Source organism: Ceratotherium simum, chromosome 15 (assembly GCF_057802395.1).
Source record: "Ceratotherium simum simum isolate JZ-2026a chromosome 15, ASM5780239v1, whole genome shotgun sequence".
NCBI lineage: Eukaryota > Metazoa > Chordata > Mammalia > Perissodactyla > Rhinocerotidae > Ceratotherium > Ceratotherium simum.
Window position 1 is genome coordinate 3910485 of NC_141914.1, and position 24038 is coordinate 3934522.

The 24038-nt window shown below is 40.9% G+C and overlaps 1 protein-coding gene across 1 annotated transcript in view; it reads right to left on the reverse strand.

Annotated features, from left to right (window-relative positions):
* DCBLD2 (discoidin, CUB and LCCL domain containing 2) overlaps positions 1 to 24038 on the reverse strand; it is a 79368-nt gene that overhangs the window by 27108 nt on the left and 28222 nt on the right. The window contains exons 3-4 of the mRNA XM_087439484.1: positions 13548 to 13685; positions 362 to 413 (exon numbers count right to left, since the gene is read on the reverse strand). Coding sequence (XP_087295610.1) covers positions 362 to 413; positions 13548 to 13685 — 190 coding nt within the window. The remainder of the gene's footprint in view (positions 1 to 361; positions 414 to 13547; positions 13686 to 24038) is intronic.

Genomic DNA, 24038 nt, shown 5'->3' on the forward strand with positions numbered 1-24038 from the left:
ACAGCAGAAATGCTGCCAGGGCAAGACACAGAAGAATTCTCGAGTAGCCTAAATCATTCTCTTCTCTTTTGTGAGAAAAAAATAAACAGCTCTTCTATCTTTATTAGTGGTTTTGCCAGAGTTTGAAGAGCGACTAGTTCTCAAGTATATTAAAATTATACTTTCATTGTGGAGAAGATCCAAATGCTACACTTAAAGCAAAATTTAAACACGGTGACTCAATGGCTTTCACAAGCTCTGATAATGAAGTCTCAGAACATGACTGTGTCGCACCACGTCCACGAATCTAAGTGTATAAAGAATGAGGATGAAGTAGACGAGGAGTAGCATTTAATAAAAAAAGTCACAAATATGGTCATACCTGAACTCAGGTTCCAAAAAACTGGATGCAGTGTCTAAACAAGTAATTAGATCTAGAAAAACAAAAATGAAAAACGGATTCAACAATACGTAGGTTTACTCTTGCTGGAACACCAACTGTTTCCAAATCCCAAGTTGTATTGTCCTCAATTTCAAAATCTCATCGGCTGTCAAGGTAGTACTAATAATTTTTCACACATCTTTGTTAATCACGATTTCTTTCTAATTGTAAGTCTCTTGATTTCTGGGACCATGTCTCTCAATACTGTTTACCACCACATCACCTCATACAATCACATGTCATATATAGAAGGTACACTTATAAATTATAGTGTATAGCCCTAAAATGGTTTCTACAAAATACAGCCCCTGAAACAAAGAAAAACTATTTCTTAGTTATCATATGACTAAAAATGACCCTTTGCTGGTTACATACAAGGAAAATGATGACAAAAGAGAGGTGAGTTAATTCTGTGGCTCTGAATACTGCTCCTCAAAATCTGGTCCACGGACAGGACCAGGAGCAGCATCTTCTGGGAACTTACTAGAAATGCAAATTCTTGAACACCATCCAGACTTACAGAACCTCTGGGACTGGGGCCCAAAAATCTGTTTTAACAAGTCCTCCAGGTAATTCTTAGGCACGCTGAAGTTGGAGAAATACTGCTCTAAATAAGACAGAACTTGAAACATTTCCTATCCAGAAATCAACAAATCTGAGTAAGAGCTAACGTGTTTCATTAAGACCTAGTTCACAGGCTGTATAAAAGGTGGCTTTTGGTTCCAACATTTCAATGGCTTCTTTCTGTGCTTAGGGCAGAGGGCAACGTCCTCCACACGGCCCACACAGTTGGTCCTGAAGACCCCACATGTCTCGCCTCGGCTTCTGGCCACACGCGTCCTCTTTCGGCTCCTCTGGCACACGTGGCTCTCGGCCTGGAAGGCTTTCCCGCCAGCCTCAGGCAAGCTGACTCCTCCCTAAGACCTCAGCTTACCTGTCGCCTTCTCAGAGGCTGGCCTGACCTTTGCAGGTCAGGTGCCTGTAGCACGGGCAGGCACTTCTGTTAGTTTTAATGGACAGGTGACTACTGTGCGTTCTCACAGTACCGCGTGTTATGAGAACCATCTGTCGATGCGTGACAGAGTTACTGACAACATCACTGTATGATGCCTGGTCTACACAGCAACTGTGGCTGTCTGTCCTCACCTGTGTGCCACCAGCAGCCATCACAGCACGTGGCATAACAGGCAGCTTCCAGTCAACAGTTATTGAATAAACGGATGAGTAACAGTTTCTGAATGCCGGCATGCCTGGCTAAGTCTGATCGTGTACTCACCCAGAGGGAGGAAAACCTGGACAAATGCTGGGCCTCAACCGTGCCAAGGGCGACAGGCACCCTGATGGAGCGTGCGCCCACGTGCCTCCTAGCACACCGATGGCACACAAATACACTACATTAATGGCCACTGGATAACTGATGATTCTATCTTACAACTCTGAGGAAGTTACATGTTTATTATTCCCCGAACTGTGTCCTGAAAGAACTCAGCATAACACTGTTGCACCCACAGGAAAGTGGTACTCTGGTGGTGGGCACACAGCACAGGACCTGAATGATGACTATGTTAAACTGTGCTTAGGAGTCTGCGAGGCTACATGCCTGGGCAGGGCTCACTATACCTGGCTGATGACGGGGAGAAGCAGACAAATGGACTTACCTACACTCCAGCCATGCCCGGCAATCTCTACACGTCGGTAAGAACTGACTTTCCACCAAAAGAGTTCCCAGCTTCTCAGATTATGAACTTCTCAGATTAACAGCCTGGGATGAAAATGTGCCTGTGTGGTGCAGCAGGGCATGTGCCAGATGCTGGTCCACTAAGGATGCACTTGCTCAGGGCACAGCTTTACCCCAAGTCCACGTAGCGCTGAAACCCAGGTCACGCCACACAAGTGTGTGCAACTCGCCTGACCCTGCTCTCCGATTCCACCGGGGCTCAGAAGAGCTCCCCAGGAGGAAAACAGGAATTCAGAACAGACAGCTACAGGGAGAGCTGAGATGACTAAAGGCAAAGAGAGGAAGTCATCATCACTGACTTCGATGTTTACAGCTCCACAAAGGCAAAGAAAACACCAATTATGCAGGGAATTTAAGAAGCTCTGAATAGTGTCTTTCTTGAAAGCTTTTCCCAAGTAAACAGCCTTCCAGAAAACCACTATGACTACAAGGCTCCCAGATAATAAGAACAGAGCCCAGCAAGATACATACAGCTCAGGGAGGCCATTCGCCTCAGCGACTTCTGATAGCAAGGTACAAGAAGTTATCACAGTGAGTGGAGCAGAACTGAGAGCCTAGAAACAAATCCTCAAGTTTACAGTCAGTTGATTTTGACAAGGAGGCCAAGACAACTCAAAGTGGGGGAAGAACAGTCTTTTTAACAAATGGTGCTGGGACAACTGGATATCCACACGCAAAAGAATGAAATCGGACCCCTACCTCACATCACACACAAATTCACTCAAAGTGGATCTAAATTTAAGAGCTACAACTATAAAACTCTTACAAGAAAATATAGGCGTAGGTCTTTTTTTTTTTTTTGGCAGGGAAAGATTCACCCTGAGCTAACATCTGTTGCCAATCTTCCTCTTTTTTTATCCCCCTGCCCAAAGCCCCAGTGCATGGTTGTATATATCTAGTTGTAAGTTCTTCTGTATGAGCTGGCACCACAGCATGGCTACTGACAGATGGGTGGTGTGGTTCCACGACTGGGAAACGAACACGGGCTGCCGAAGCAATGAGCGCGCCAAACTTTAACCACTAGGCCATCAGGGCTGGCTCTATAGGTGTCAATCTCGACCCTAGATTAAGTAATGGTTTCTTAGATATGACACCAAAAGCATAAGCAACCACATAAAAATACATAAATTGAATTTCATCAAAATTAAAAACTTTTGTGCTTCAAAGGACACTATCATGAAAGAGAAAGATAACCCACAAAACGAGAGAAAATATTTGCAAGTTATATATCTGATAAGGATCTAGTATCCAGAATACATAAAGAATTATTACAACTTGACATTAAAAGCACAAATAACCCAAATTAAACATGAGCAAAGAATCTGAAAGACATTTCTCCAAAGAAGATATACAAATGGCCAATAAGCGCATGAAAAGATGCTCAACATCCTTAGCTATCAGGGAAATGTAAATTAAAATCACAGTGAGATACCACTTTATACCCACTAGCTATAAAGAAAGGCTAGAATCAAAAAGACAGATAACAACAAATGTTGGCAAGGATTTGGAGAAACTCGAACGCTCATACACTGCTGGTGGGTTTGTAAAATGATGCAGCTGCTTTGGAAAATGGTCTGGCAGTTCCTGAAAAGGGTAAATACAGAGTTACCATATGACCCAGCAATTCCACTACTAGGTATACACCCAAGATAACTGAAAACATATGTCCACACAAACACTTATAACACAAATGTTCATCAACTGATGAATGGATAAACAAAATGTGAGAAAAAAAGTGGAAAATCCATACAATGGAATATTATTTGGCCATAAAAAGGAATTAAGTACTCATATACAGTACAACATGGATGAGCTTTGAAAACAAGCTAAGTAAAAAAAAACAGTCACAAAAGACCACATACTATATGATTTCATTTATATGAAATGTCCAGAATAGGTGAATCTATAGAGAAAAAAACAGATTAGTGGTTACCTAAGACTGGAGGGGTTAAGGGGCAGAGAATGGGGAGGGACTGCTACTGACCATGGGGCTTCTTTTGGGGTGATGAAAATGTTCTAAAATTGACTGTGGTGATGACTGCACAACTCTGAACATATGGAAAGTCAATGATTTGTATATTTTAAGTAGGTGAATTGTATGGTGTGTGAATTATATCTCAATAAAGCTATTATAAAAACTTAAAAAATAAAGAAAAAGAAGCTATCATGAAAGTAGTAACAATTTCCTTTTCTCTATAGCACATGTGCCTGAATGGATGAAATCAAGCTAGTAAAAGACAGAGCCAGGATTGGCAGTGCATTTGTTTATACATTTGTTCATTCACTCATTCAACAAACACCTAATAAGCATGTATTATGACCAGGCATTGTTCTAGGCACTGGAGATGGAGCAAAGACCAGTCAGACAAAAATCTCTGCACATGGGGAGTGCACCTCCTATGGGGATGAGAGAGAACAGACGATATGAGAAAGAAAACTACGGAGTGTGTTAGTGGGTGATAAACAACGTTGGAATGACAAAGGAAGGAAGGCAGTTAGGAAAAGTTAAGGGGTTGTGATTTTAAGCAGAAGGCAGGGTAGGCCACACTGAGAAGGCGGCATCTGAATAAAACTGCGACAGGTGAGGGGCAGGGGTGAGGTGTGTGGGTAACTGGGAAGAGGCAGAGGGGTACCAGGCTCCAAGAGGGCATGTGCCCAGCGTGCCTGAGGCCAGAGTGAACCAGGGGGTAAGAGCAGGAGACGCAGTCAGATGAGTGAGGAGCCTCTACGTCTTGGAGGTAAGGACATTGGGCAGGGTGGGAAGGCACCTTCATTTTAATAGGACCCTCCTGACTACGGGCTGAGAATAGACTGAAGGCGGAAGGGCAGAGACAAGGACCAGCTGGGACTCTCCTGCCGCAACTGAGGCAGGAGTGGGTGGTGGCAGCGGGGAGGTGTCCAGCTGCGGTCAGATTCTCACGTCCGGACGTATGTGCTCCGGGCAGCGGCTGATGGAGATGCAGTGTGAGAGAAAGAGAAGCGTCCAAGGTAACTCGGAAGTTTCTGGCCTGAGCAAGTTAAAGGATGAACTAATCACGTATAAAGTGCTTAGGGCAGTGACTATAGTAATAAATACTGACAAAGCGCTGTCCAATGGCTTATGCTGGATCCACTTAACATGACCTGCAACACCAGAAAGTCAGTGACATGTTCGAAGTGCGGGGCAGTACACAACTCACTCCACTCTCAACTAAGAGCTTCTGCACGCCATTTTAACTAAGTACTTAACACATACTAAAGAACACTTATGACACGCACGTCACTACACAGGACACTGAATGCACGGCCTGCCTCACGCGGCACTCTGGCCGTAGGCAGTGGCAGTAGGCAGCGCCCGCGGGTTCCCCCAAGGCCGCCGCGCATGCCGTCCCTGTCCTCCTGGGCCGTCCCTGTCCTCTTGGGCGGCTCCTGTCCTCCTGGGTGGCCCCTGTCCTCCTGGGCCGTCCCTGTCCTCCTGGGCGGCCCCTGTCCTCCTGGGCCATCCTTGTCCTCCTGGGCAGCCCCTGTCCTCCTGGGCCGTCCCTGTCCTCCTGGGCGGTCCCTGTCCTCCTCAGCGGCCACAGGACGATCAGCACCCCCTGGGCGGCTTCCACACTCGTCTCAGCAGCGGGGCGAACCCAGAGAGAGTGGAGTCACGGCCCCATAAAAAGAGCTTCCATCCTTCTTCCAAATCTGCCCTCCTTAACCCGAGACAGCCCTCCAGAGGAGGCAGGACAAGGGTCTTGTGAGGAAGAGCACACAAGAATACAGAACAAAGGCAGGCCAGCAATCAACAAGAGGATGAGGGTTTCAGGGTGTGTCAGTGAAGACGCCAACATCAGGTCTTCTAAGACAGCTCCAACCTTAGCACCATGACTATCGGCCATAGTTGACATCCTACACACAGTTCTTTTTTGTTTTTTAATTGAAGTACAATTCAAAATTTTTTCAACACATAATAAGGGCAAAGGCTGGGGCACTTGATAATTGCTCCCTGCAACACTTATTTACACATGACATCTGATGTTAACCCATACATAACACCCTGAAAATACGATCAATACTTGATAAGCTCACAAATCAGTCAGAAAAATGTCAGCATCTTGGTTACTATCTTAGGAATATCTTTGATTGACAGCACTGGCTATTTCTGAGATTGCAGGATTGTGAAACAGATTTAGATTTTCCCCCAATTAACACTCTGTTTTGTGTTCCTGAATGGACCGAAGAGGACTGTCCGGGTGCCAGCACCACCCCTATGACAGTGCGACACCAGCTCTGTCAGCTGCAGGGTCCATTTCTGTCCACTTATTCCAGAGGCAGGGAAGCCTGAGGGCCTGCATTTATGCCAACTCAAGGAGGCACAGAGCACAAGGACTATGTTACTGTACTTATTCTCCAGAAAGGAGAAAATCTGTGAAGAAGCAAGATGATGTGCACCTACAAATTCTCCTTCTTCATCTGCTCTAAAATTCTTAAATAACCAATTCCCCCGAGCCGGGAGAACAGGAAGTCTTGCTTTCCACACTCACACCTTGTCAGTGACCTCACACTGCAGTCGTGTGACAGCTGCTGTGCTCAAGCCTCGAGGAGGTGGGACAAGCCTCCTCTCGTTGCTAAGTTCTCCTGTCAGTATTACTGTGTGACTTGGCGTAGTTCCTGGCTTCCTTATAGGAACCTGGCACTGACCTGTACCACCCGCAACTTAGTGAAGGGACATTTACAGACACAATAGAACGTAGTCACTGTGACTCAGCCCACTAACATGTACTAAGTGGCAGAGACTGTATGAGGTATTTTACATCTCACCTCCTTCCACACACTAGAGTAGAGATTAAATCTTATGTTCCTCTTAGCAACATTAGGATGCCATCTATGGAAGCTGAGCCCACAGCAGGAGCTCAGGAAGAGTCTTCTCAGATGAAACACCAATGCTGTCTCACAGGTGAGGGAGGCACGGCTCAGCTGCTTAAGCAATGAACGATGTAGTCAGATGGGCTGTAAGCTACATACGAACGAATCGAACCCTCTCCATATCTAAATTCCTATATACTAAAAAATGAATGTGACATAGTAAAAGACATGACAAGGCATTAAAACATTATAAGGTTTTATGAAATATAAAAGATATTAAGACATATCAAAGATTAAAATACATTAAAACTCTTTTGTGACCTACACGGTGTCTAGGACATTAACAAATACACTCGTAAGAGCAGCGGGGAAAGAACACATCCACTGGACAGCACGAGACAGCACAAACACAACCAGGCCCCTTCACAGCACCCCCGCCGTCCCGAAAAAACAAAATACACAGCATCCACTGGACAGCACGAGACAGCACAAACACAACCAGGCCCCTTCACAGCACCCCCGCCGTCCCGAAAAAACAAAATACACAGCATCCACTGGACAGCACGAGACAGCACAAACACAACCAGGCCCCTTCACAGCACCCCCGCCGTCCCGAAAAAACAAAATACACAGCATCCACTGGACAGCACGAGACAGCACAAACACAACCAGGCCCCTTCACAGCACCCCGCCGTCCCGAAAAACAAAATACACAGCATCCACTGGACAGCACGAGACAGCACAAACACAACCAGGCCCCTTCACAGCACCCCGCCGTCCGAAAAAACAAAATACACAGCATCCACTGGACAGCACGAGACAGCACAAACACAACCAGGCCCCTTCACAGCACCCCGCCGTCCGAAAAACAAAATACACAGCATCCACTGGACAGCACGAGACAGCACAAACACAACCAGGCCCCTTCACAGCACCCCCCGCCGTCGAAAAAACAAAATACACAGCATCCACTGGACAGCACGAGACAGCACAAACACAACCAGGCCCCTTCACAGCACCCCCGCCGTCCCGAAAAAACAAAATACACAGCATCCACTGGACAGCACGAGACAGCACAAACACAACCAGGCCCCTTCACAGCACCCCCCCCGGCCCCAAAAAACAAAATACACAGCATCCACTGGACAGCACGAGACAGCACAAACACAACCAGGCCCCTTCACAGCACCCCCGCCGTCCCGAAAAAACAAAATACACAGCATCCACTGGACAGCACAAGACAGCACAAACACAACCAGGCCCCTTCACAGCACCCCCGACGTCCCGAAAAAACAAAATACACAGCAAACACTGAAATCATTAAGGTGCTCTTCAGGTTATCTGTCCGCTTGGAATAAACTCTATCCCATAAATTGAATTGCCTCCTTGGGTTAATACCATCTTAGATTAATTCCCTTACAAATGCTCTTTCTCTGCAAAATTGGTAATACTTTATCCATCAGCACCTTTGTTCTACAAATTGACACCAAAATATAGATATTTTTCTGCATGTATACTACATCATACACACAAACACTATACTTATTCATTTGTGTGTAAATAAGGACGAATCTAAAGATATGCATGTAAACTGAGGCTTCATTAATAAAATCTTACTAAATACTAGTTTAAGAGTTTTAAAATGTTTGCCAGATACAACAATAACAATAACTAGGAACATAACACAAAACCTAAACATAGAAACCTAGCTAAGTGCAATACTGAAAACAGAAAGGATTCTATCAAATTATTGTACAATTAAGGTAGCAAACAACCTAAAGAATTCATGCTGTATTTTCAAAACCAAAAATATCCCACGCAGATAAAACACAATCAGTTACAGAAATCTGGACTCTATTCTGCCCTATGTTTCATTTACAAGTTGATATAATCTGACGTAAGAGGGAAGAAATGGAAAATATTTGTAAAAACGTGGTTAAAGAATGTAGCAATCAGACAATTTTTATACTATTGGTGTTAATTCTAAAAATAATCTAACATATAGCAACAATACCCCATCAAATGGGAATGTTTCCCAGGCCCAGCTGTGCGAAAGTCTTAAGCACACTGTCCTCAGGTTCTAAGGGGTCACGAGTGTTGATGAATTCCAATTAGAAGGTATGTCAATATCTACATTGCATCAGTTTATTTCACGTGAAATTTTAAACCATTGACTACTTTTTCCTACAAAAATAAAGGGAAACTTTGACTACTACAAAATTCTGGATTGGTAACATCTAAAGTGATGAGGTTTAACATTACTTTTTAAGTGATGATTTCACGTTCTACAAAAGGAAAGTCAGCCCACGACTTTTCGGCTGCACATGCACACACGCACGTGCACACACACAGAACACCCACTTCACGGCACAGAACAAACACAGGCTGCCTTCACGGACTTGAAGCTTTCAACGCAGACACAGCTATGTCTTCTGAGCTCATTGTTCCGTAACTAAAATAACTTAAAAAATCACTGCCCAGAGTCATCCTGGAAATGTTGAGCTTTTCCTAGAAACTGGCTAACGTTGAACAGATTCAAAACCAGGAATTTAGATCACTCACCTATAAAATTTTTTTTTTTCAAGTCCAGTGATAAACGCCATTAAGTTCACACTTGAGAATGAAAATGTCAGTATCGTTTACTATTATACTGGATTAAAGGATCTGAGTCACTGAGTCTGGACCTCTGAGTGGCTGGTGCCGCCTCTCCCAGTAAGACCAGAGTGACTGGAGCTTCTCCCCAGAACTCCTGCACAGAGGTTGCCAATACAATGACCAGGATGTCTCCAGGGTCCACAGACTCTTAAATTTTCAGATGCCAATTTCAACTTCAGCAAGTCTAGCTGGAACTTGATGGAATTATACCAACTCCGAGTAGAAACACCAGTCTTCTGATAATCATTGGAAGTGTCAACTAGTACTGATCTCTGCCTTTCCCTGCTATCCAAGGGAGACACAGGAAAACTTCCTTTCCATGGTAAATATAATCTTTCAAAAATGAGGTTTACAGATGAAAATTAAGAGAGATAACTAGTAATGGAAAACAATGGAAACTACTGCTCAAAGATCATTAAAAATAACAGAGAGGAGTAAAACCATGACAGTTATAAAAACTAGACACAGAAGTGAAGAGGACCAGGGTCAGCACCCCAGACATAACCCTCTGAGGGCAGCTCCCAGCCTCAACCAAGAGGCCGCTCACTACACCTGAACCTCAGGCAGCGTGAACCCCAACTTGTTGAAATGTTTCCTTGTAGAAGATATGTCTGATTCCAAAGTCGTCAAAAAGAATTAAATCAGAATCTGGCCTAAATCTAGAGTTACATTTATAACAAGACCTCTTAATTCAACCATCTCTGATCCCATCTCCTCTAACAGCCTCCCTACAATTATTCTTCCGTCTCTTCGACTCACTGTTCACAGAGCACGGGAGATCGTAAAAACAAGCAAACAACAGGAATCCAGTCAGATCACTCCTCTGCTCTACAGCTTCCATCCACTCTGAGGAGAAAGCTCCAACCCTTCCGTCTCCCACACGGCCCTGAGCAACGTTCCCCATGCATTTGCTCTGCCTAGCTGCCCTGGCTTCCTTTCTGGTTCCTACAAAGCTCCTTCCCACTGAAGGCCTTTGCACCTGCTCTTCTCTTCCCTAGAACATTCTTCTTCCCTGTTTGGAGCCTCCCATTCTTCCTTGGGCTCTCAGCCTAAAAGTGACCTCCTCAGGGAGCTCTGCTCTTTGTCAATCTTCGGCTCCCCGCACCCCTCTGGCCTCCTATTTCTTGAACGTTTCCTTCATCACACTTACCATAACTGCAATAAGTAACCACGCGGTTAACGCCTTTTTCCAACCCTGTATTGTAAGTCGCATCCAGGGTGACTGTTTACTGCTGTTTGCTCAGTGCCACGCAGACTGCAGGAAATAAGGCATCGAAGGGAATATAATTTTGCAATGGGCTCTTGCACAAAGTAATGAAAATTAGTCTATCTCACACAAAATCACGTCTCTACCAAGCACACACTATAACATTTACAAATCTTTGTGAGAGTTTGACAAATGAAGAAGCTGCTGGAAGCAAGATTACTCACAATCTTTTCATTCCCAAACACTCTGACCCTTCCACTAGGTTGCCAAGCTGGGGGCATGTAGTGATGTTCCTTGAAAATATTCAGGGAATTCAGTGTGGCAGCTAAGTTTTCTGGATGGAAGCAAACTGAGGCTCTCAACCAGGCCCAAGCAACCTTCAAATAAATGAGTCATTACAAGAAACTGTGTCAGAAAGGCCACCCAGGAAGAAGCAACATGAAATTCAACCAGTGTTCTCTTGAATTTAGCCAATTCACTTAACTTCGAATAAAACAAATGCTTGCTGGATGGGACCAGAACAAGCAAAAACACAAGTAAGATCTCAGAAGAGACTGTGAAATGAGGATTTCACAAGACGATTACGACTTTGGAAAGTGTTACTAAAAAGAAGTTCTGATTATGGTAGATATTTCAAAAACCTTTGGAAGCCAAGATTCATCTAAGATAGTGGCACAGCAATTTGAAATTTAGCACAGACACATATAAGTCAAGAACATACTGATTCTGTTATCTAAGATCACTGTCAACTCTTAAGAAACTTTTAGGCAAGACATTCAGGTTTCTATGGATCAAAGAGCTCCATAATTTAAATATCCAATGTAAGAACTTTTTTTGTTGTTGTTAAAGAGGGGATATTTATTTTCCAGAAACTTTCAACTCAATATATAACAAAGAGAGAAAGGGGAAAATATGAAAAAGCAAAATAAATAATTTACTAATTTAACCTGATACTGAAACCAAGAAATTTAAGGAGAATAAGAAGTAAATTAATTGTTTATTTTCTATCCTCTCACCTATCAACCCAAGACTTTCAGGAAGTAAATGGACAGGATGGAAATCTACCTGTTTTCTACCTTACATTTTTGGTGGTAGCGGTGGGGAATGAGGATGTGTGCATGTGCAGTGGTGAGAGGGGGAACGGCACCTCTTCTGTGCCTACAGACACCACCCGTGTATCATTGGATTCAGTCCTCACAACTAACCCACTTACGACAAAGCTCCGCAGTGACATGACTGGCAGGAGGTCAGCCGGCTACCACGTGGCAGAGGCAGGCTTTGAGTCCAGGGCCACTGAGTGCCCCTTCTACGACATCACACTGCCTCAGTTTACCTGGTTCTGTCAAAAATAGTAATTGTTCATGTAGCATAATGTTTCCAGGTCTTTTCTTCCCATTATTCCATCCAAGTGAGTTTTCTTTCTCACGCTCTCTGAGGGATTTTATTAGCCTTGCGAACACCTCGTTCCATAGCTTAGAAATTAAGGGAAAGTGGATCTTTCTTCACACAGAACAGTTCTCCTCTGTAACATTCTAAATGAAACTCTCAACGAGACCGAGTGTCTGCCTCAAACTCACCGCTGCTGGGAAGGAACAGCTTGCACTGCCCTCAGGCATTCCCTGTGCCCAACATCTCACACCACGGAGGTTCTTAATTTTCTCATTTATACAATATAAAGTAGGGGCTAATTTTTAATTTTAAATGGTCAACTTGGTTAACTCATTGCTAAATATTGAAATAATCATCTGTTTTCTAATTTAAATGATTGTTTTGATTTATCTTTGTACTAGTAACACTTCCCAGATGTTCTCACCACAGGACCTTCACGGCAGAGGGGAATGGACACGTGCCACGCAGCCAGAACTCATGAGAGACCTCATTCAAGTCTTGCATTTTATTTTAGAGATCCAAGTAAAATTCTGCATTCTATGCCACTCATAGCCTTGCTTTTAATTATCCCCCCTTCAGATTCTAAACGTTAACAATCTAGAAAATATCTCATATTTACTTTGCAGTGTCTCAGCACTCCCTAGGGTGGAACTGGTAGTATGGACCCTCTTCTTTGAGAAGAAAGGTAATACGGTCTTGAACACAGTGCTATGAAATGGCAGACTGCGGACAGTAAAGCTTTAAATTGACATACTTTTCAATAATTGATAGATTTTTTTTTTTTTTTTTGCGAGGAAGATCAGCCCTGAGCTAACATCCATGCCAATCCTCTTTTTTGCTGAGGAAGACTGGCCCTGAGCCAACATCCGTGCCCATCTTCCTCCACTTTACATGGGACGCTGCGACAGCATGGCCCGACAAGCGGTGTCCCGGAGTGCGCCTGGGATCCGAACCTGGGCCGCCAGGAGCAGAGCGTGCTCACTCGACCGCTATACCACAGGGCCAGCCCAATAATTGATAGGTTTTTAAGTTATTATTATTTGCATTCCAAACTTGTAAAAGTAAAAAATCAGTATTTCCTCTACTAGGGAAAGGGAAGTATATGGACTTGACATAAAAGTTAATATACTTTAATTTTTGGAATTCCGAAACTGATCTAATTTTATTTGTCAAATTTATGTATGTTATTAACTATTCAGTCTTTCTACTCTATTCTAATCTCAGGTAACAGGTACTCAAAGAAACTTCATTTCTGTTTTTAGAAACTGTAAAATGGGGGAGCCATGGTATAAAGTGAAAATTACCTTGTTTATCTATAACTGAGTAGGAGGCCAAAAATCCTCGTCCAGAAACATGGATTCCGCTCATGAACAGCACTGTAATTTCATTGCTTTTTGATTCAATTGAGTGGTTCATTTGCAACCCCAGACCACAGTATTTGCCTAGGAACGAAAGAAAAGCAGACGATTAGTGTGACTCTCACAAAGTCAATAATACAATGTAGGTAACAGAATAAGAAAAATATACCAAACTGGGTATTAAATTAACATAAAATGAGGACTAGGATGTTTAACAATTAAAAATCACATTACCCTAGGGAAAAAAAAAAATAAATGCCAAGTAGTAACTGTTCAAATGATTCAAAAGAAAAACCAGGAGGGGCATCACTGACCTTGTGAAGATTCATTTTCCTGTGAAAGACGTGTACACTCGTTAAAACAGTAACGAAGAATTTTTAAAAATTAACCCAAAGTTTTCATGCAGGCAGGTGGCTCATAAACGAATTGAAAGTCATTCAGTAGTACTCCTGACATGCTCCCCACAGGGTGTCCCCAGATTCTGGGCACAAGGCACCCCTCAAACCTTTTTCAGACCTTCTCAATTCTTCTTCCAAGGATTGCTGGACATCTGGTCAATCCCTTTAGGTGATCGTGTCCAGCCTACAGCCTTACTATGATCTGACGACTCCCATTCACACCTCTACCCGCAGCCCCTTCCCTGAACTTCAGATGCATACATCCAACTGCCTACCCAGCTGCTACCCTTTAATGTCTAATAGACAAGTAAAAAATAACGTATCCTCAGCACACATCTAAGTTTAGTAAGATAAAAGGGAAGAAGAAAGAGGAATCAGACACGATATCCACCAATAACTAATAAAGATGGGTTTTCTTATGAGCCTGGTAGCTTGTCTAACAAAGTCTGACTGAGAAGCTCCAAGAATGCTTTAAGCTGCGGCAACATCACTTGAATGAGGACACCCTTGTCAAGGACCATCCACCATCTTGTGAGCAGAAAACCCCAAGGAATCAACAAAACCCACCAGAATGGGTGAGGGAGCTTACAAAGTCACAGGATTAAGATACAAAAATCAACTGTATTTCCACATACTAGTGACAAACAATCCAAAATGAAATTTTAAAAACGTCATTCGTAACGCAAGTTTTTATAACTGCAATACATTTTATAATTGCATCAAAAAGATTAAAACATGTAGGGATAAATTTTAAAAAAGAAATTCAAAACCAGTACACTAAAAAATACAAAACACCACTGAGAAAAATTAAAGAACTAAATAAATTGGGAGACATACCAAGTTCATGGACTGGAAGACAATATTGTTAAGATGCCAGTTCTCTCCAAATGGATCTACTGATTCAATGTAAGCCCTATCAAAATTCTAGTGGTTTTCTCTTTTTTAGAAATTAACAAGCTGAGCCTAAAATGTATATGGAAATGCAAAGGACATAAAATAGAGCAATTTTAGTAAAGAAGACAGTTGAAAGACTTACATTACCTGATTTTAAACTTATTATAAACTACAGTTGTCAAGATAGGGTGATATCACTATAAGGACAAACCTCTCAATGAAGCAGAATACAGTCTAGAAACAAACTGACATACATGGTCAACCGATTTCTGAATAAATGTACTGACCCAGCTGGATACCAACATGCAAAAACAAAACGAACTTAGAACTTCACTTCACAACATATACAAAAATTAAGTCAGAATGGATGATGGACCTAAATGTAAGAGCTCAACTTGCAAAACTCTTACAAGGAAACATAGGAGAAATCTTTGTGACTTTGCGTTAGGCCAAGATTTCTTAGATTCGACACCAAAAGTACAATCCATGAAAGAAAAAAAAGGACAATTTGGATTTTGTCAAAATTAAAAATGTTTGCTCTTCAAAAGACATCAATAAGAAAATGAAAAGACAAACCACAGATTGGGAGAAAATATTTGAAAACATTAATCTGATAAAGAACTCATATATGAAACATGTAAAGAACTGTTGCAACTCAATCAATCCAATTTTTTTAAAGGGGCAAAAAGATTTAAACAGACACTTTTAACAAAGACATACTAATGGGACATAAGCACCTTAAAAGATGATCAACAGCATTAATCATTAGGGAAATGAATATTAAAACTACAGTGAGACACCACTATATACCCACTAGAATGGTTATAATCAATCAAGAGACTGACAATACCAAGTATTGGTGAGGATGTGGATAAACTGCAACCTTCATACACAGATGGCAGAACTGCAAAATGGCACATCCATTTTAGAGAAACAAGTTGGCAGCTTCTTAAAATGTTAAATATAAACATATATGTATCAAACAACCCTGCAATTCCACTCCTCTCTATCCAAGTTATCTATCCCAGAGGAAAGAAACCATATGTCCACAAAAAGACCATGCAAATGGTCACAGCAGCATTTCTCATATTTGCCCAAAATAAAGACAATCTAATTGTCCATCTACTAGTTCACAGACAAACAAAATGTGGTATAAATCCATACAAAGGAATACTACTCACTAATAAACAGGAATAAGCTACTGATACATGCAACAACATGGATGAACCTCAAAAACGTTATACTAAATAGAAGATGCCATTTATGGTATTTCCAGAAAAGGCAAAAAAATAGAGATAGAGAGCAGATCTGTGGCTGCCTGGGACTGAGGGTGAAGTGGGAATTGACTCCAAACCGGCACAAGGGAACTTTTCCTGTGATGGAAATCTCTAAACCTGGATTTTAGTGATGCTTGTACAGCTATGTAAATTTACTAAAACTCATCGAACTAAACATTTAAAATAGGTGAATTATATGCTATGTAAATCATACCTCTAGAAAGCTCCTAAAAGAAATAAAAACATTGAAATGATTTTTACCATGAAAAATCGTCAAGTGTTTCACACAAAGAAAAAATAGGTCACAGAATCAGACACAGCAGAAAGAGACCTTCAGAGAGCTATTGCAAGCTCCTCTTTGACAGGTGAAAAAACTGAAAATCAAATAGGTAGGCAGATCAACACTACGCAAGAGGAGAAATCCGCCCCGAATCCAGGTCCTGGGTTTCCTTCTACACACGGCTCACCAGGAGTGGAGCGGATGCTCCCCTGCAGCTGCCGAGAGAAGCATTTAATGACAACACCACCTTCTCCCCCTGTGAGGGGTCCAGGGTGGCGCCTGGGGCCACCAGGAGCTCTGCACTGGTCCAGCTGCTCCCTCCTTTCCACAGCAACAACGTCTTTTGCTCTCCCCTCATCAGCCTGTCCCATTCCTTAACTCAATTAGTAAAAGTTTCAGCTCGTCTTTTGATATAAACCACCTAAACATCTCATAATACTACTTTTTAACTAAATTTTATTTAGATCTATGCCACCTTCATTTCGAGATAATTATGTGCAGAGACTAAGCCTACTTTTTCCGCTCCACTCTAAACCATGTGTAAATCAAATCAACATTTCCAAAAGATTATACACAAATAGAACTGTGAAATTCAGCCATGATTTTTTAAATGAGTTATTCTCTACAACTAAGTTTTTTTTCCTTGCCAATGAAAAAGTACTATATTTATTTTAAATAAATTTTATATTTTATGTAAATATATCTAAAACCATGCAATTCTTTGCTTTTTTCCAGAAAATGAGAATTTAATCCTAAAGCCACACTGACAGTTGTCAGTTAAAACAAACAAAAAGACCCCAATTTTGAAATGTCTAACACTATCATAAGATTTTATACATAGAGCTTTTCTTTCAAGATATAATTCCCCCAAACATTATAATTTCTTGATTATTAAAAAAATCAATCTTATGCAAGTGATTATTCTATAAAAGATTTTAGAATGAGCAGAGAAATTAGTTTGCTCTGAGAATAATTTCAAGCCTACATATAAATGGAATAATATGTTAGAGATAAAAATCATATTTTATTCTATATACCGTGTTTTAGATACTTTTTTTCTCAACTTGGAAAGGTATACTAAGTTCAACTTTTCTGCTCTGCAGTCAGATTGGCCTGACGTAAAGTGACAAAGAAAAGCCCCTCAAGCAAATTTTCTCCCTTTGAGGCACAGAAAACACAGTGTTCCGTCCTGCAGAGAACTGCATCCATAATCTCACCACTGGTTTAACAGGGGCAGTGCGACTCTTTGGTCATTATACAGAACTTGTAGGAAAAGCTTTCGAACAAAGAAACAACAACCAAAAACCTAACCTAAAATGACAAGGAATGTACTGCATTTATAGAGAAATTAAAAAAAAAAATCTCAATTTGAAAGCAAAGAACATTCAGTCCATAACATCTCCATTTATTTAGCATTTAATAAATAAACACCAAACATCAAGGTGTGTGCACACACACACTTGTCGTAGGTGCTAAGATGTTCAATATAAAATATACGTCTTGTTCATCCTTTCTCTCTTTAAAAACACGTACTAGGGCGAGCCCCGTGGCATAGTGGTTGAGTTCAGCACGCTCCGCTTCCTCGGTCCATGTTTTCAGGTTCAGATCCTGAGTATGGACCTATACTACTTGTCAGCCATGCTGTGGTGGCATCTCACATACAAAATAGAGGACGACTGGCACAGATGTTAGCTCAGGGCTAACCTACCTAAAGCAAAAAAAAAAAGGGTACTGTACAAAAAGAAGCTTTCTATTTCTAAATATGGAATGCAATTTAAATAAAGCTATCAATATTTTTAACACTCAAGCAAAATAACACACAAAGAACCTGACAGCAGTTATCTGAATTTGTAAGAAGAAAAGATGATTAAATCTTCAAGACATTTTTTTTTAATACTAAACTCAGAAATTGTCTGGTAAACAGGACAGATATTAAATATTGTATTATTTTTTAATAATATTAAAAAATAGTGACCTAATATTAAAAACAGAGTAATATATATTTATTATTACTCCAAATATTATCTCAAATATTAGAAATACTGGAAGCTGTATAATTTGTGAGCAAAACCAAATGTGTGCAGTGTCCACCCCATTCAATCCTAAGGCCAAATAGGAATAGGCCAAGGCAAGAAATTATGGACATAATAGATATATCACTATAGATATATAATAATATATATAATAATACAGATAGGTAATATCTATAATAACACAGATACATAAAATATTAGATACATATTAGGTATATACACTAGATGACTAGAATCTTGACCTGAGTCAGCTCATGCCTCTCAAGGTGAAGAACCATTCCCCCGGGCTCGTCAGGACCGCTGCTCCTTCCCATTCAAGGATCCACGTACGTGTGATTTTATTACAAGGCTGATTAAGGTGCTCAGTACAAACACTGAGTTTTCAGACACTTTTAAGTGCAGACAAAAAAGATCGCATTTAAAGAATACCTATCATGCCATACAAAGGTGTCCTCACTTTACAAAAATTATACCATGTACACTAATGCCAGGAATTCCAAATTATTAGACTTAAAAGTAAAAGTGCTCTAACAAAATAAGGAAGTAATTGACAAAAATATATTCTTGAAGTGACCTAACATTTAAAAAAACTTTCTGAACCTTTTTACTACTCTGGACAGAATCATGACGTCTTTCCTATCAGCACTGCAGCTTCACCTCCGTTTGTTGGTTTGAGTTATCTTGTCTTCTGAAATGCGAATAAATCCAATTAGTGGTAGGAACAGGACAGTTCTTTTTTTTTTTGTGAGGAAGACTGGCCCTGAGCTAACATCTATTGCCAATCCTCCTCCTTTTTTCCCCCCAAAGCCCCAGTAGATAGTTGTACGTCATAGTTGCACACCCTGCTAGTTGCTGTATGTGGGACATGGCCTCAGCATGGCCGGACAAGCGGTGCGTCGGTGCGTGCCCAGGATCCGAACCCGGCCTGCCAGTAGCAGAGTGTGCGCACTTAACCACTAAGCCAAGGGGCCGGCCCCAGGACAGTTTTTTTTAAACCACACTTGTTCTGTGAAACTCAAAAGGTAGTGCTAAGGAATGGATAATCTCAATTTTAAAAAAAGAAGAAGTGGCACAGGCCCGGTGGTGTAGCGGTTAAGTTCGCATGCTCTGCTTCGGAGGCCCGGGTTTGTGGGTTCAGATCCCGGGCGCAGACCTACACACCACTCATCCAGCCATGCTGTGCCAGCATCTCATATACAAAATAGAGGAAGACTGGCACGGACGTTAGCTCAGGGACCATCTTCCTCAGGCAAAAAGAGGAAGACTGGCACAGATGTTAGCTCAGGGCCAATCTTCCTCAGCAAAAAAAAAAAAAAGAAGAAGAAGAAGAGAAAAAGAAAACTACAATAGCTGACTTGTAGGTGCTCAAGTGAGCTCAGTACACACCAGAACAACACCTGCCTTCCCCTCTTATTCCAGCCCAGATGACTGTCCCCATCCTCACCTGGCTCACATTTAATCATAGATTTTACCCTTTATTCAAGTAATGTAAGCACTTGGCAAAATATTCGGGGAGAGGAAGAATAAAAATCATCTCTAATCTGGGAAATATACTAGTTAATTCTCTAATTTCATTTTCCCAGTTTGGTTATGGAAAGGTACTCCTAAATCAACACAAAGCATTTAAGGCCAACAATGACAGATTCTGTTGATGGCTCTCAAAGACAGACAAAATCTCTAGAAGTTGCTCATGGATAAATAAGAGAAATTTCAAAAAACAGTATATGAATACCTATAAAAAATTACAAATATAAAAGTTAATCAAGTATCTTAATCACCATAAAACCCATGAGACACTGGTTTATAGTGTAAAAGAATCCATGCTCCAGGTAAATACAAATGTTTAAAAAATCATTAGCCCTGGGGCCAGCCCCGTGGCTTAGTGGTTAAGTGCGCGCGCGCCCCGCTGCTGGCGGCCCGGGGTTCGCATCCCGGGCGCGCACCGACGCACCACTTCTCCAGCCATGCTGAGGCCACATCCCACGTACAGCAACTAAAAGGATGTGCATCTATGACATACAACTATCCACTGGGGCTTTGGGGGAAAAAATAAATAAATAAAAAATAATAAAAAAAAATCATTAGCCCTTAGAAAACTAGAAAAAGAAAAGCAACTTAAATCCAAAGTAAGCAGAAAAAAAGAAATACTAAGAGTTAGAGCAGAAATCAATGAAATTGAAAACAGGAAATCAATAAAGAAAATAAATGAAAATAAAAGCTGGCTCTTTGAAAAGAAAATCAATAAGCCTCTAGCCAGGTTAACTAAGAAAAAGAGAGGACACAAATCACTAATATCAGAAATGAAGGTGGGTACATCACTACAGATCTCATGACATTAAAAGGATAATCAAGGAATACTATGAACAACTCTGTCCACAAATCTGATAACTTAACGTGAAATGTACAGGTTCCTTGAAAGACACAATTTGTCAAAACTCAAACAAGAAAAAATAGACAACCTGGATAGTCCCATATTTACTTAAGAAACTGAATCAATAATTAGTAGTCTTTCAAAAGAGAAAGCACCAAGCACAGACGCGTTCACTGGTGAATTCTACCAAACATTTAAGGAAGAAATTACACCAGTTCTCTACAATCTCTTTCAGAGGACAGAAGCAGAGGGAATTCTTCCTATCTCATTCTATGAGGTCGGCATGACCCTAAAACCAAAACCAAAGACATTACAAGAAAAGAAAACTACAGACCAATATTTCTCATGAAAATAGATGCAAAAATCTTTAACAAAGTATTAGCAAATCTAATTCAACAATGCATAAAAAGAATCAACACCATGATCAAGTGAGATTTATCCCACATACACAAGGTTGGCTCAGCATTTGAAAATCAATTAATGTAATCCATCACATTAACAGGCTAAAAAAGAAAAATCACATGATTAAATCAATAGATGCAAAAAAAGCATTTGACAAAATCCAACACTCACTCATGATAAAAACTCTCAGTAGGGGCTGGCCCGGTGGCGCAAGCAGTTAAGTGCGCGCTCTCTGCTGCGGTGGCCCAGGGTTCGCCGGTTCGGATCCCGGGCGTGCACCAACGCACCACCTGGCAAGCCATGCTGTGGCGGTGTTCCATATAAAGTAGAGGAAGATGGGCACAGATGTTAGCCCAGGGCCAGTCTTCCTCAGCAAAAAAAGAGGAGGATTGGCAGATGTTAGCTCAGGGCCAATCTTTCTCACAAAAACAAACAAACAAAAAAACCCAAAAAACTCTCAGTAAACTAGGCATAGAGGAGATCTTCCTCAACTTGATAAAGAATATTACAAAAAACCTATAGCTAACATCTTACTTAACAGTGAGAAATGCAAAGTTTTCCTATTTATAATAAGATAAAGAACAAGATGTCCTTCATCGCTACTCCTTTTTCATATCATCCTGAAAGTACTAGCTAAAACCATAAGACAAGAAAAAGAAAAAAAATGGAGTACAGATGGGAAAGCAAGAAAGAAAACTGGCTTTGTTTACAGACGACATGATCATCTATGCAGAAAATCCAAAACAAGTGACAAAAAAAATGCTGTGACAAACAAGCAATTATAGCAAGGCTGCAGAATACAAGGTTAATATACAAAAGTAAATTGCTTCCCTTTATATCAAAAATGAACAAGTGGAATTTCAATTAAAAGTACAATACCGTTTATAGTAGCATCCCCCAAAATGAAATACTTAGTTATAAATCTGACAAAATATGTACAAGATCTATATGATAAAAACCACAAAACTTTGAAGACTGCAATCAAAGAACAAAACAAATGGAGAGCTGCTCTATGGATAGGAAGACTAAATATTGTCAAGATGTCAGTTCTTCCCAACCTGATTTACAGATTCAATGCAATCCAAATCAAAATCCCAGTGGGGCTGGCCCAGTGGTATGGTGGTTAAGTTCACGTGCTCTGCTTCGGTGGCCCAGGGTTTGCAGGTTTGGATTCCAGGCGTGGACCTATGCACTGCTTATCAAGCCATGCTGTGGCAGGTGTCTCACCTACAAAGCAGAGGAAGATGGGCACGCATGTCAGCCCAGGGCCAATCTTTCTCAGCAAAAAGAAGAGAACTGGCAACAGATGTTAGCTCAGAGCTAATCTTCCTCACCAAAAATACAAAAAGAAAAGAAAAAAAAAATCCCAGCAAGTTATTTTGTGGATATCAACAAATTGATACCAAAGTTTATATGGAGAGACAAAAGATCCAGAATAGCCAACACAATATGGAAGAAGAACAAAAATGGAGGACTGACACTACTTATCTTTAAGATTTACTATAAAGTTACAGTAATCAAGACAGTGTGGTATTGGCAAAAAAAGAGCCAAATAGATCAATGGAACAGAATAGAGAGCCCAGAAATAGATCCACATAAATATAGTCAACTGATCTTTGACAAAGAAGCAAAGGTAACACAATGAAGCAAAGACAGTCTTTCCAATAGACGGTGCTGGAACAACTGGACATTCATATGCAAAAAAATGAACCTAAACACAGACCTTATACCCCTCACAAAAATTAACTCAAAATGGATCACAGACCTAAATGTAAAAAGCAAAACTATAAAATTCCTAGAAAATAACAGGAGAAAATCTGGATGACCTTGGGTATGGTTATGACTTTTTAGATACAACACCAAAGGCATGATCCACGAAAGAAATAATTGATAAGCTAGACTTCATTAAAATTAAAAACTTCTGCTCTGCAAAAGACAATATCAAGAGAATGAGAAAACAAGCCACAGACTAGGAGAAAATATCTGCAAAGACACATCTGGTCAAGGACTCATCCAAAATATACAAAGAGCTCTTAAACTGCAACAAGAAGAAAACTACTGATTTAAAAAGGGGCCAAAGACCTTAACAGACACCTCAACAAAGAAGATATACAGATGGCAAATAAACATATGAAAAGATGCTCCACATCATATATCATCAGGGAAATGCAAATTAAAATGACAATGAGATACCACTATACACCTAGTTAAATGACCAAAACTCAGAACACTGACACCACCAAATACTGGTGAAAATGTAGAGCAACAGGAACTCTCATTCAGTGCTGGTGGGAATGCAAAATGGTGCAGCCACTTTGGAAGAGAGTTTGGGGATTTCTTAACAAAGCTAAACAGTCTTACCATACAATCCAGCAATAACATTCCTGCGTATTTACCCAAAGGAGTTGAAAACTTACGTCCACACAAAAAACCACACAGGCATGTTCATAGAAGGTTTATTCTTAATTGCCAAAAGTTGGAAGCAACCAAGACATCCTTTAGCAGGTGAGCTGATAAACTTTGGTATATCCAGACAATGGAATATTAGTCAATATTAAAAAGAAATGAGCTATTAAGCCAAGAAAAGACATGAAAAAACTTTAAATGCCTATTAGTAAGCGAAAGAAAGCATTCTAAAAAGGCTTCGTATTGTTTGATTCCAATTATATGACATTCTGGAAAGGCAAAACTATGGAGACAGTAAAAAGATCAGTGGCTGCCAAGGGTTGGGGGGAGAGGGATGAATAGGCAGAGCACATAAGACTTTTAGGGCAGTGATAAT